The 13,316-nt window shown below is 51.2% G+C and overlaps 1 protein-coding gene across 1 annotated transcript in view; it reads right to left on the reverse strand.

Moving 5' to 3' along the window:
* Nucleotides 1-1,051: 1,051 nt before the first annotated feature.
* The window catches only part of BCORL1 (BCL6 corepressor like 1), a 32,018-nt gene continuing 19,753 nt past the window's right edge, over nt 1,052-13,316 (reverse strand). The window contains exons 7-14 of the mRNA XM_083371825.1: nt 11,942-12,340; nt 10,161-10,381; nt 8,697-8,882; nt 8,087-8,253; nt 5,998-6,143; nt 5,419-5,496; nt 4,144-4,297; nt 1,052-2,656 (exon numbers count right to left, since the gene is read on the reverse strand). Coding sequence (XP_083227951.1) covers nt 2,374-2,656; nt 4,144-4,297; nt 5,419-5,496; nt 5,998-6,143; nt 8,087-8,253; nt 8,697-8,882; nt 10,161-10,381; nt 11,942-12,340 — 1,634 coding nt within the window. The 3' untranslated portion in view covers nt 1,052-2,373. The remainder of the gene's footprint in view (nt 2,657-4,143; nt 4,298-5,418; nt 5,497-5,997; nt 6,144-8,086; nt 8,254-8,696; nt 8,883-10,160; nt 10,382-11,941; nt 12,341-13,316) is intronic.

Below are 13,316 nucleotides of genomic sequence, written 5' to 3' on the forward strand. Positions count from 1 at the left end.
CTGCTCTCTGGCATTGCTTAAATCGGGGGTCACTCACCTTGGCAACTTTTAAGTCTGGTGGCTGGCTGAGGAATTCTGGGAGTTGAAGTCCACCAATCTTAAAAGTTGCCAAAGTGGGAGAGCCCTGGCTTAAATGGTTAGAACTGCTGTCAGATTGCTCTGGCTTGGAATTTCCCGATCTTTGTGGAGTAGACACTTCTAAAAGAATAGGCAGGAAACACAAGAGTTAAAGGCTGCTCTAAACGGGAGCCCCCAAAGGTTTTTTTTTACTACAATTCTCTTCGGCTGGTGGGAAGGGCAGAATCAAAAGGCGCCGACTGGAAGTCGCTTAGGCTGCCTGTGCAAGAAAGCTGGAAGCATGGATCGGTCCCATTTTCCTTGACCAACCTTTCTGTTTGCCTTTGACTTATTTCCCTTCCACCCTTCTCTGTTTGCAAAACAGAGCAAAATTCAGCCCAGTCCCTCGAAAGGACCTGCTCGTTCCTCTCCCCCCCCTCCCTACCAGCCCAGACGGGCTCGACACCAGCGTGTAGAGCAGGGGTGTCAAACTCAATTTCATTGAGGGCCACATCAGCATGGCGGTTGCCCTCAAGGGGCTGGGTGGGCGTGGCCTACTGGGTGGGCGTGGCCAGCTCTACATCGTTCGCCTCAAGGGTGCCTATGGGGGCCTGGGCAGGAGTGGGACAGATCTGAGGGTCTCTGGCAGAAGGAGGGTCTCTGGGCCAGGGCCAAGGCAGTGGGGGACGTTCCCTCACTGTTTCCAGGATGGCTTCGCGGGCCGCATGAAACCACTTCGCGGGCCGGATCCACATGTCCGGTGTAGAGAGAAAGGAGGCTGAATTCTGACCAAGGAGAGAACACCCCTTTCCCCAATTTCTCCGTGGCCAGGATAAAGCTACAGAAGGCTGCCGTTCACCAGGGGGATTCGCAGCCCACCCTCTGCCTTCCGAATCGCCGTGTAGCCTGGTAGGCCATGCTCTATGACCAAACTTTGCGTGCAAGACACACCACACCACACCGCGCCCCAAAAATGAGACACAGGAGACTGGGGGGCCCTGATGCAGGTTTTTCTGTACAGAAGTGTTTTTGACACCAAAGCATTGTTCAAGAATAAAACAAATCAAGAGAAAGGGTGGAGCCAGCAGCCAGAATAAACACCCAAAGGCTGATGCCTCGACATGAGAAAGAGGGAGGGGAGGGAAAAACAGAATGATTTTGCTTATTAGGGACCAGGAAGGGGGGGGTTGTTGAAGAGGCAGCCTCCTTGGAAAAGAGGGGCGGGGGGGGGGGAGAGAGAGAGAGAGAGAAGCAGAAGGAAATGCAGCTTCCCCAACTGGGAGGGTGGGATGAGGTGAACTGCAACACAAAAGAATGAAAAAGCACCCAAACACCCCATCTCCTTACAGGGGGAGAAGCCAGTAAAATGGATTGTCCAGTCCTCGGTTAGCACCTGTACATTAAAACTGTACCATCTGTGCCCCTTTCCTGCCCCCGGCTGCGCTGCTTCTCCACGGCCTGGCTTAGCTGGATCACGGATGGAACCAAGGGAAGAGTTGTGGTTTTTTTTTTAAATAAAATAAAAATAAAAATAGGGAGAAAAAGTTAGCCCGGAATACTGAAACTCCTTCGGCTCCATCCCAATTCAGTCCCTGTCCGTCTCTCCAAAACAGCAGAGAAGAAACAAATCTTTTTTTGGGGGGGGGGAAAGAGGGGGAGGGCAGCCAAAGAGGGAATCATTCCCCCCCCTGCCCCAACAGAAACTGAAATGTCCCTCCAAATGAAAGAAGGAATGCTGTGTGGGGCACCCCATCCTTCCCTCCTCCCCCGTTTCCTTGAAATCCAGGTTAGGGGAGGGAAGCAGCGGTCTGGTCCAGCCGGGATGGGGCGGCTACCGGAAGACGACCCCCCCCCTCCGCTTCCTTCTCTCGCAACTCAACTCTTCCCAAGAATCACAGTGATACAGACCTAGCAGAAATCCCCTCCCTTGCCCCTCCCCCACCCCCACTCAAAAGGAACACCACAAATTAAATACTAATTAAATAAATACCCTGGAAGAACTTGGGGACAGGGTTTAGTGAGGAGGGGGGGGGAAGAGACGGGTTCCACTTCAAAACCACCAAGGCCTGCAGGAAAGGGGGGGTAGCAAACTTCAAGTCCGGGAGGAGGGCGAGAGAGGAGTCAGCTCCTGGCCCTCCCCCCCCCACGCAAAACGGGAAGAGAGCAACCAGCCGCCACAAGTCAATAGAAGGGCTGTGTGGGCCCCCCCACCCCCAGCTTGGCCTGGAGAAGGCCGCCTCGTTGGTCCGTTATTGCCTCGCGGTGCAGTCTGACGGTGGCGGGGGCTTCTCCGGCTGGCCTGTCGGATCCCCCCCGTCAGCTGCTCCAGGCTTCGAACGCCACTTCGGAGCCCAGCAACCGGACCAGCTCTGGCTGGTAGCGCACCAGCTCCACCGTCTCTACGGCCCCCGGAGCCGCGGAGGGAGACACGTGTTGCTGGCTTTCTTCGGGAGCCAGGACCTGGCTGAGCGAGATCTGGTGCTGGAACTCTGCTCGGGGCAGAGTCGTCACCTCAAAGTGCGGGAAGCGAGCTTGAAAGATGCGGGAGGAGAATTTCAGCCGCTTGAGGACTTCCGAGAAGAGAAACCAGTTGCAGGGCCTGGCGAGGGGACAAAAGGGACATGGAGGTCAGCGGCCCCGGTTGGGGGAGGGAGGGAGAGATACCCTGAGGTCTGGCTCCGCCCTTTGCTTCCAGAATCTTCTCCCAATGTCTCCGACAAGGAAAAAGCTTCCTCCTCTCTCCTTGTCGGGAGTTGCGATTCGGATCCACTTTCAAAGGGGCAAAGAACGATGTCCCCTTCGTTGTTTCAGCAGGGGTCCTCAAACTTGGCTGCTTTAAAGACTTGTGGACTTCAACGCCCAGAATTCCCCAGCCAGGCTGTGGCCAAGTCTGAGGACCCCCTTTGTTTACAGGCAGTCCTTGACTTACGACCACAACGGAGCCCAATTATTTCTATTGCTAAGCGAGACAGTGCTTATGTCAGCGTTGCCTCATTTTTCTCGCCACAGCCGTTAAGTGAAGCCCTGCGGTTGTTTTAAGTTAGTAACAGGGTGGTTACGTGCCTCTGGCTTCCCCAGTGACTTTGCTTGGCAGAAGGTCGCCAAAGGGGATCACATGTCCCCCGGTCACTGCAACTGTCATAAATGGGAGTCGACGGGCAAACGTCTGAATTTTGATCAGGTGACCACCGGGGTGTGTGCAACCGTCGTGTGAAAAAGGATCATCGGTCTAGTTTCTTTTTAGCACTACTTTTTAGCACCACTCTTACATTTCTTAAACGAACTGCTGTAAAGCCAAGGACTACCTGTGTTTCTAGTGCTCACCGTGCAAATCCTTTCGTCAGAGAACTATGGGACTTTGGTGCCTACTTTGTTAGACCCCCCTCAGCCGCCCCCCCTTGTCTCCCATCTCTGACCCTGCCAATGCAGACAGCAAACAGCTGCCAAGCTCCCTCTGAGATGACACTGAGGCTGTTACCTTCACAACTTCACCTGTTGGGGGTGGTGGGGCCCACCTCTCCCCAGCTATGGCTTGGTCTTTCCTCTTCATTGAGATGCCAGCTGGAAGATTCGGGAAGTTAAATGCATCTGGCAGGCTAAGCTAAATGAACGGGGTGGGTGGGCGGGTGTCCGAGGTTCAAAAGACACGTGCAGGTTGTGGCTAAGGGCGTAAGACTCAGAGCTTGGATCCGGCTGTGGATTTGCCCTGCCTGCCTTAATCTCCCCAAGCCCCGCTAAAGGCCTTTGGGAATCGCTGTACCGCTTTCCCTCAGTGCGTAAGAACGGGCCTCCGTCGCCCACCCCCAATCAATCCCACTCTTTTGTGTCAGGTTTTTGCCAGCCTGTCATTTACCACAGCAGGTTGCCCGGCAGCCTTTTCCCTCTCAAGAGCAGCTGGCAAGCCCCAACCGGCTCTGCCCGAAAGCTCAGAAATCGGGCAGAGGGAGAGAAATGGCTCTCGAATACGCGACCTTCTCCAAAGATGCTCTCAGCGGCTCTTCTTTGTTTCCGGAGCGTCCTCGCTAGACGCGGCTCCGCTTTCAAACCAGCAGAGCGTGCGTCTCCACCTTCGTGCCCCAGACTTACCCTTGGGAGACAGAAACTTGCAGGTTGTAGCAGGGAAGCAGAGGCTTCTCCGAGAACTCAAACATTAAGTGGTCCGAGTCCCACTCCTCCTCGTCCTGATCAGAGCCCCCAGGAGGGTCGAGCAAAAGGTCGCAGCTGAGTTCCTCTTTCGTCTCTGAAAAAAAAAAGAGCCGGACGGTGGGGGGGGGGGAGATGAAGGCAGCGAGTCTGCAGATGCCTGGCCCACTACCACTCTTAGTGGCTGCAGCAGAAGCGCCACGGCGGACAAGGCAGAAGCAGAGGGTGAGAATCGGCAAGAACCGTGGCAGGAAGCCGGCGGGGCCCAAATTACAGGCTCACATTGCTTTGAAGCTGGCTTAAAAGAAAAGCAACTCATTCCCTAATTCTGGCTGCAGGGTGGACAAGCAACACCCCCCCCCTTTTTCCCCCCCTGCGGTGGTGGTGGTGGGGGGACTTGAGGAATAGTCTCCTATTCGACTAGCAATACTAGTAACAACATCTGTAAATGAAAAAAGAAAAAAGCTCAAGAAACTGAAGGAAGAGAAATTTTTGCACAGGTGCCCCCATCTGTGTTTCTGCAGGACAGTGAAGTCTGCATGCAGAAGACAGAGGAAGGAGAAAGGAAGAAAGGAAAGGAAAAGAAGGGAAAGGAAAGGAAGAAAGGAAAGAAGGAAAGGAAAGAAGGTAAGGGTAAGGAAATGGAAGGGAAGGGAAGGGAAGGGAAGGGAAAGGAAGAAAGGGAAGAAGGGAAGGAGAAAGGAAAGGAAAAGAAGGAAAAGGAAAGGAAAAGAAGGGAAAGGAAAGGAAGAAAGGAAAGAAGGAAAGGAAAGAAGGTAAGGGTAAGGAAATGGAAGGGAAGGGAAGGGAAGGGAAGGGAAAGGAAGAAAGGGAAGAAGGGAAGGAGAAAGGAAAGGAAAAGAAGGGAAAGGAAAGGAAGAAAGGAAAGAAGGAAAGGAAAGAAGGTAAGGGTAAGGAAATGGAAGGGAAGGGAAGGGAAGGGAAGGGAAAGGAAGAAAGGGAAGAAGGGAAGGAGAAAGGAAAGGAAGAAAGAAAAGAAGGGAAGGGAAGGGAAGGAGAAAGGAAAGGAAAGGTAAGGTAAGGGAAGGAGAAAGGAAAGAAGGAAAGGAAAGGAAACGACCTCAATTAGGAAGTCGTGGAAGGAAAGGGGAGAACCCCATCTTTGCTTCCTCTCCTCTTGCTCAAGGATAATTGACACAGACCACAACTACTTGTGTTGCCCACAGGGTAAAGTAGGCAGGGGCTAGTTCTACTCACCTAGTACCGAGCTGCTGTAAAAATCCCAGGCAAAATGGGGGTCCCCATCAAGTCGCCCCTGCAGGTCCAAGAGATAATCTACAAGAAAGACCATACAGGAAGAAGCAAGCTGAGGTGGATTCTCTTGATCCGAGAATCCACCATGGATGGAGAATCCATCCATGGGAAAGAGCCCTGCAATATAGCTATATATATATATTTTTAAAACAAAACCAAAACAAAACAAAATCAGGCTGGCATGATAAATCCAGCACAATTTTGCAAGTTGCTTTCTTCCTGGATTTTATGTTTCTTGCTCCAGAAGCTTTCCTGCAAAACCCACCGCGCAGATTTTGCGTTCAAACCCATCGCAGGCCTTCTTAGGAGAGAAAAACAACAAGACGTCCTAGCTAGTTCAGAGTCCAAGCGTTCGTCTCCTAGAAATCAGTCATCCTTCCCACAAAATTGAAATAGATTTTCCATTTCAACGCAGTCTCTGGGTGCCTTCTCCATCCCGATGGGAGGATGGATGGACGGAGGGTGGATAAATAAACAGCTAAAAAAACCGACGGGTTTCGCTTTTAGGAGGAAGCAACTCACCAGTCAAGAAGCTTTTCATCACCTCGCTGTTGGCCAACTTCAAGGCCGTCTGCCCCGAATAGGTGGCCAGGGTTGGGTCAGCACCATAGGAGAGAAGCAGCCACAAAATCTTCAGGTTGTCGTTTGCGACTGCGTCGTGTACCGGCCTGGTGGCAGGGGAAAACTTTAAAATAAATTTCATGGCCTCCGCTCCTTAGAACAGCTCAAACATTTTGCAGACCTCCTCTTTTGTAGCACAAGTAGCGGAGTATCACCGGCAACTTGGTTCCCTCTGGCTAACATTTTTACACCGTGAAAGAAATTCACATTCTGAATATTCTTGGTTTTCGTTCTCCTTTGGCAAAACTCCTTTCTAAACATTGCTTCTAACACGGGAGCTCTCTAAATTTGGCAACTTTTAAGACTTGTGGATTTCAACTCCCAGAATTCCCCAGCCAGCATGAGGAATTCTGGGAGCTGAAGTCCACGAGTCTTAGTTGTCAAGAGGGGAGACTCCTGCTCTTGACTGAAGAAAGAGATGTGATTCTGTCTTTGGTAATTGAGCAATTGCTGAATTCTTAAGAAATACTGGGTTGCAGGGATGTTTACTTGTTTATTTGTTAAATTTATTTGCCGCCTATCTCACTGTGAGGTTAGTCTAGGCCAGGGGTAGGCAACCCTGGCTCTTTTATGACTCTTGGACTTCAACTCCCAGAATTCCTGAGCCAGCCTGGCTCAGTTTGGAAACCTCTGCCTTTCCCCTCAGCATGGCTGGCTCAGGAATTCTGGGAGTTGAAGTCCACGAGTTATAAAGCGGCCTAGGCCTAGGCCAGAGGTAGGCAACCTTGGCTCTTTTATGACTCGTGGACTTCAACTCCCAGAATTCCTGAGCCAGCCTGGCTCAGCTTGGAAACTTCTCCCTTTCCCCTCAGCATGGCTGGCTCAGGAATTCTGGGAGTTGAAGTCCACGAGTCATAAAAGAGCCAAGGTTGCCTACCCCTGGTCTAGGTGGTTTGCGATAATAAAAAGGAAGAAAAGTGAACGGAGTGTAAACAGAAGTAAAATAATAGGACAATGAATTGGGATTGGGAGAAAAGTAGGTGTTGTACACAGATTCAACGCAGGGCTTAGAAATCAGAATTCAAGCAGCCGTGTCCATCTCTTGGGGGAGGGGGAGAGCAATAGCTAGTTAGGAAGAACAGTTACAGGAGTTGCTCTCCTTCTACACATAAGGAGGTGACATGCGTGGATCGTGGCCTGATCTGAGGTTTGCTGGGAAACACTTTCTCATTCATCGTCTCCAGAGTCAGAGGAACCAGGCGTACACCACTTCTAAACACAGGCTGAAAAGTTTGTGTCATAAAGGAAAGAAAGAAAAAAATATCCAGCTCAAGTCTAAGCAGGTGCAATTCAGCAGAAACTGTTCACACTCTGGGGATGAAATAATTCCGAAGCTGACTTATTTGGCTCCATCTACGGCCTGCGGTTCCTTAAAAGAATTCAAAGCAGCATCTGTATCCTTGCGTCAACAAGGACTTTCAGCAGTCTTCAGGACCGGCTGGGGACTTGAACCTGCGTCTTCTCAAGCCAAGCTCCGATCTCGCAAACTTTGTGCCATTGTAGGAGATGACCAGGCTGAGCCCGAGGGGAGGGGGTCAAGCACGTCATCCGTCTCGAATTACCTTCACACCCACAAGAGATCTAAGTCCAGCCCCTGCCCCCTCGAATTCCTTTGACTCTGTTTTACCACCAGGTTTGCCTTGATGGTTAGTAGTTCGGATTCTTACAGACAGCGTTAGCATGCAATAAGCCTATATATTCATCTGAACTGCCCGGATTCCTGATTTCCTGCCCTTGACGGTCACATGGGTTCTCCAGAATTGGGCCAGTACAACGGATTAGACGTGGATGATGTTCACTCTCAGATTATACCAAATTCACCCAGGGGTCTGGAGGCAAACTAAAACCTCCTCCCAGCTACCCAAGTTCAATAGGCTTAACCAGGGTGGGCTCTACAGATTCAAAGGTGGCAATCGTGGATCTCAGGTGCCATCCGACGAATGAAAACCTCCCCACCTCCCCCGCTTCCCCCAGGAGGATGCCAACTTGCCTGGTGCCATCTTGTGCACTGCAGTTCACGTTCGCGCCGTGTTCCAGCAAGATCTGCAGGATGTCGACCCAGCCCCGGGCGCAGGCCTCGTGCAGAGCAGTGTAGCCGGCGTTGTCTCGGTGGTTGACGTCGTTGTTCGGTTTCCGCAGGCAGTACATCACCACGTCCTGGGAATGGAAGACCCACCATTTGAACAGCTAAACACAAAGACATAACTGGATGAGAATTTCCACGGCCTGGCTAGATGGCTGTCAAGTGAATTGCACCCGATTTTATGAGGGGTTTTTTTTTTTGGCCACAGTTGTCAAGCAAATGGCTGCCGTTGTTAAGTGAATCTGTGGCTGTTAAGCGAATCCAGCTTCCCGCATACGACGTGACTTGTCAGAAACTGGCCGGAAAAGTTGCAAATGGCCTCAGGGTGCTATGACGGTCGTAAACGCATGCTGGTTGCCAAGCACCCAAATTTGATCACAGGACCGGTAGGAATGTTGAAATGGTCGTAAGTGTGAGGAATAGTTGCAAGTCACTTTTTTCAGTGGTTATAAGTCGAGGACTACCTGTAAACGCTGCCCTGCCACCTTGTTGGCTTTCATCTCCCCATGGCGCCTACCTTGTAACCAAGCCGGGCTGCTCTCTGCAGCAATGTTTCCCCAGCGTTTTTGTTCACGATCAGACGTCGAGCTTCGGGGGGCACGGGCGGACTTGCGGGGGTCTCGGGGGCCCTCTCCACGTTGTGCTGCCGAGCTTTGCCAAAGGGGCTGTGCTCCCGGGACTTCTTTGGAGAGCGGGACTTGGCCTGGGCACGGGAAGACATGGAATTTGGTTGGAGCAGAGAAGTCAAAAGAGGCTTGCTTTCACGGAGGAAGAACAGCAGGATGTTGCCTTGTGTGCCCAACCATCCCTTCTCAATAGTAACAGGCAGAATAAATTATGAACCTGAAATAAATGTACGTCAAGGCTGCTTGTCCTCCTTGCAGTGCCTTGCTAAGTGGTCACTGCATTTCAGAGAACCAATTTCCATGTGCAAATAACAACTTGAGTTAACATTCTTAATTGCTCTGATATATATTTCTTCTTTCATTTTTTCTTTCCTTCTGTCTCTCTTTCTTTCTTTTTCTTTCTTCTCTCTCTCTCTCTTTCTTTCTTTCTCTTTTCTTCTTTGCCACCTTTATTATTTTTACAAATAATCAAGGCAGCAAACATATCCAGCATGCCTTTCTCCTCCTATTTTTCCACAACCACAATCCTGTAGCTTAGAAAGAGAGAGACTGGCCCATGGTCACCCAGCTGGCTATGGTGGGACTAGAACTCACGGTCTCCCACTTTCTAGCCTGATGCTTTAATCACTACTAGACCAAACTGGCTGTCTTTTGGAATGGTTTTTATTCTGTATTTATAGGGTAAAGTAACCTGAAGTATTTGGAAGACTAGCCATATAGAAATATAGCAAATGAATAAATACAGCCTTCAAAGGATATCAATCCCCAACTTGGTCCCTCTGACCGCCCCGCTCCCAACACCTCTCTTTACCTCAAAGGTGCTTTTTTAAAAATCTTTATTGTCATTTTTTTTACTGTGGGCACAACGGCACACCTCAAAAATGAAATTTAGTTGCCCGCTCTCAAAGTGAAACACATACATGACGCACACCTAAAACATACTATATACAGCATATGTACAGACCCACACCCCTACATATACGTAACAAATAAATATTAAGTACTGTCCATCTTGAATATATAACAGAAGGAAGAAGCTTGAGAGTTCACAAGGTCAATGTTGTATGGAATGAAACTGTGGCTGAATCTGGATGTTCTGCTACGGGTACCACGAAGCCGCCTCCTCCCAGAAGGGAACAAGGAAAACAGGTTGTGGAGGCGTTTCGCTTCTCATGCAAGAAGCTTCTTCAGTTCTGAAACTTTTCAGCCAGCACTGAAGAAGCTTCTTGCATGAGAAGCGAAAGATCTTTTAAGCAAAAACCAAGAAAGTCCAGTTGCCTTTCGAAAAAGCATCGTTGGGACAAGCATGGCCTGGAGACGACTGACTGAGGCTCTCCAGAGACACCTCTCCTTACCTTCCCCTCTTCGCAAATGCCTGACAGGTGTTTGGTTTTGCACTTGCGTTTCCCGGAAGGCTTCTCCAGCCCTTCTTGCATTGGAGCCACGTCGGAGTGATCCAGCAGGAAGCCATTCTGGAAGTCCAGGTGGGCTTGGAGAGACGGGGAGAGCCTGCTCCTCAAGCAGAGCTCAGAGCCTTTGCCCAGAGTTGAGCTTTTGTGCTTTCTGTACCGGAAGTCTACAGGCAGACCACAAAGAGAGAAAGGTTACAGGTGCCCTCGAAGAAAAGGTTCTGCCCTCCAAAATTTGTCTCATAAAGAGAGAGGGAGGGTCAAGAAAAAGAAGGAAGGGAGCAACGACAGCAGCAAACAAAGGCCAGGCTGCCTTATTTTTTTGAAAATTTGCTCCTTGGGCTCAGCGGCTGACTTGTATAGCGGCCCACTTTGGGCGTGAAATAAATCCTAATCTTTGGAAGAACCCTGACCGTGTGCTGTGATCTACACTCCTACATTTGGTATACTATACACACACACACACACACACACAAATAGTGGTTGAATTATAGCATACACGTAGGTCAAGGGCTAAATTTCAGACTTTTACGTCTGCATTCACCGAATGCAAAAGGAATGTGATTCCAAAGCAAAGGGTTCTGGGAAAACAGGGATGCTCCCTTCAAGTAAAGGCCCAGGAGCAAAGGATTCTGGGGGGGGGGGGGGAAGCAACTTCTGCCTTCTGACTAAAGCACCCTGCAAAAAATAGAAAGGAGGAAAAACTACAACCCAGAAGTTCCTCGAGGACTTTTCAGAAATCAGGATCAGAATCGGAATACTTCATTTGGCCCGGTGTGATTGACACACAAGGAATCTGTCTCCCGCGCAGAAGATGAAGAAGACGGACGTCATCCCGCCCATTTTCCACCTTCCTAAGCTTGCACCTTCCATGGATCCCCGTTTCCCCATTCCCTCTCTCCCCCCCTCCCCCCGAATCCCCGCAGCCCTTCCTCTCTGTCTCCCCCGCTGCAGCCTCTTCTGCCTGCGGCTGTCGCGGAACTTGTGCGGGAGAAGCCTGCCCCCTGGTGGCTCTTGCCAACCGGGAGGCTGCGGGCTTCTATTTTCGGACTGAGCGCAAAGCGGCAGAGCCAGGCCCTGCGGAAGCCCGGACCTGGGTTGCCTGAGCCGATCTGTAAAAGCCGCCATCTCCCTCCTGCCCAAGATCCTCACGGTTTGAAAAGGAGAATAAGAACAGCAACGCCACAAGGGAGGGAGGGAGAGAGAGTGAGTTGGGGGGGGGGAAACGGGGACTCTTTTTCAACTTTCTAAAAACCCTGTTGCCGCCGCCGCCGCTTTTCAACGGCAGGAAGGAGGCTGAGACAGAATGAAATGTTCCAACGTGGAGGGGGAAGGGGAGGGAAGGAGGAGGGGCCCCCCCTCAATCCTTGGTGGCTGCTGAGGCAGATCGACCTCCAGAGAGGCTCTGCAGAGGGAGCTGGGGTGGGCATCTCTGGGGCGCTGAGGCCTGGAGGCGTGTTGCAATCTCCTGCACAGCTTAGCCAATTCAGGAAGTGGATGGTTTTGTTCTCCAGCTGGCCAAGAGAATCTCCTTTGTGCCGCTGCTTGTGCCTTCCCCAGCCGGCGGCGAGCTAGGAGCCGCCAACCATCCCTTGCTTGGCCCTCTTCTTCCGACTGGCCAGCCGGACCAGAGGCTGGAAGGCCGGGGACGATGGGAGCTGCAATCCAGCACAGATGGGCAAACGAGCACGGCCGCCTACCCCCCCCCCTGTGGCCCACCCCTTCACCTGCTTTGGATTTCCGTCTCTTATGGCGGCAGCAGCTCAAGTGATCTCCTTTGTCCCTTTCGATCAGATATTCCCCGCTTTGGTACTTCCAGCTTTTCTGCCGCCTCCGTTTCTTCCTCTTGACGTGGCTGCTCTCCTCTTCGACTTCCTTGCGGCTCCACACCTGCCTGCTGGCCTCTCCTGGCCAGAGCAGTCCCTGATTCTTACTCGGGTGAAAAATGCCCCTTTCCGACCGAGAGCGCTCCTTGCAGCCGGAGTGAGGCGAGAGGCGGTGGGACTTGCGTAGCCGGTGATGCTTTGGGGAAAACTCCTCATCTTCGTCATTTGCCTCCTCCAGCATCTCCTGCCCGGCTCCGTCACAGTCTCCTAGCATGCTGGTGGAAGAGCCCCCCATGCTCCCTGCAGGGGGTGGGGTGGGGAAAAGGAAAAACTCTGTCAAACTGGAAGCACACACTACACCCAGAGGATGCGAGCTTCATCCCTCCTCCACTCTGGGGCGGCTTTATTTGGCTAACAGCATTGTTAGTGCTCCCCGAGCTTGGTTGTTTCCTTGCAGACGTTTCATTACCCAACTAGGTAACATTATCAGTGTTAGAAGGGAATGAGGTGTGCAGGGAAGGAGAGGAGGAGGAGGAGGAGGAGAAAGGCTGTGGGGTCCATGGTGTTCTGAGCTTGGTTGTTTCTTTGGAGACATCTCACTACCCAACTAGGTAACGTCATCAGTGTTAGAAGGGAGAGGGGTTTGCTTTCTTTATATACAAGTGACTTGTAAACCCCCTGCCCTTAACGCACTGATGTTGTTACCTACTTGGACCATGAAATGTCTGCAAGGAAACAACCAAGCTCAGAGAGCACCAAGGACCCCACAGTCCTCCTCCCCCTTCTTCATAAACCCCTTATAGGATGGATGGTGTTCCCTAGTTGGGTCATGAAGCCTCTGCAAGAAAACAACCAAGCGCGGAGTTCAACCTTGAGCTACAAAAATTCTCTTCTTCTGGTACCATCATGCTTCCCAAACGCACAAATTGGCTAAAATCCTGGGGGGGGGGGGTGAGGGAGAAAAAAATGTATGGTTTCTTTCGAAATCCAACCTATGGAAGGATGTCCAATTCAAAAGGCAGCGTGCTCCAGTTAAGAATGAAAGACCCTCAAATCAAGTTACTTCTCTGGCTTGCACATCATCCTCAACTGTAATGACGCTTGCTTGGTTTTGACTCAAGTGTCTTGTGGGAACATAACCGCTGTGGTTTGTAAAGCGTGAACACAACTACTGCAGTTTCTCCAGCAGACTATGCTTAAGCAAACCACGGTTTAGGGCAAGCTTAAATCCCATTACTGGCTGTTTTGTTTGGTAGCTTTGCCAGGGGACCAAGCA

Source organism: Vipera ursinii (assembly GCF_947247035.1).
Source record: "Vipera ursinii genome assembly, chromosome: 12".
Classification (NCBI taxonomy): domain Eukaryota; kingdom Metazoa; phylum Chordata; class Lepidosauria; order Squamata; family Viperidae; genus Vipera; species Vipera ursinii.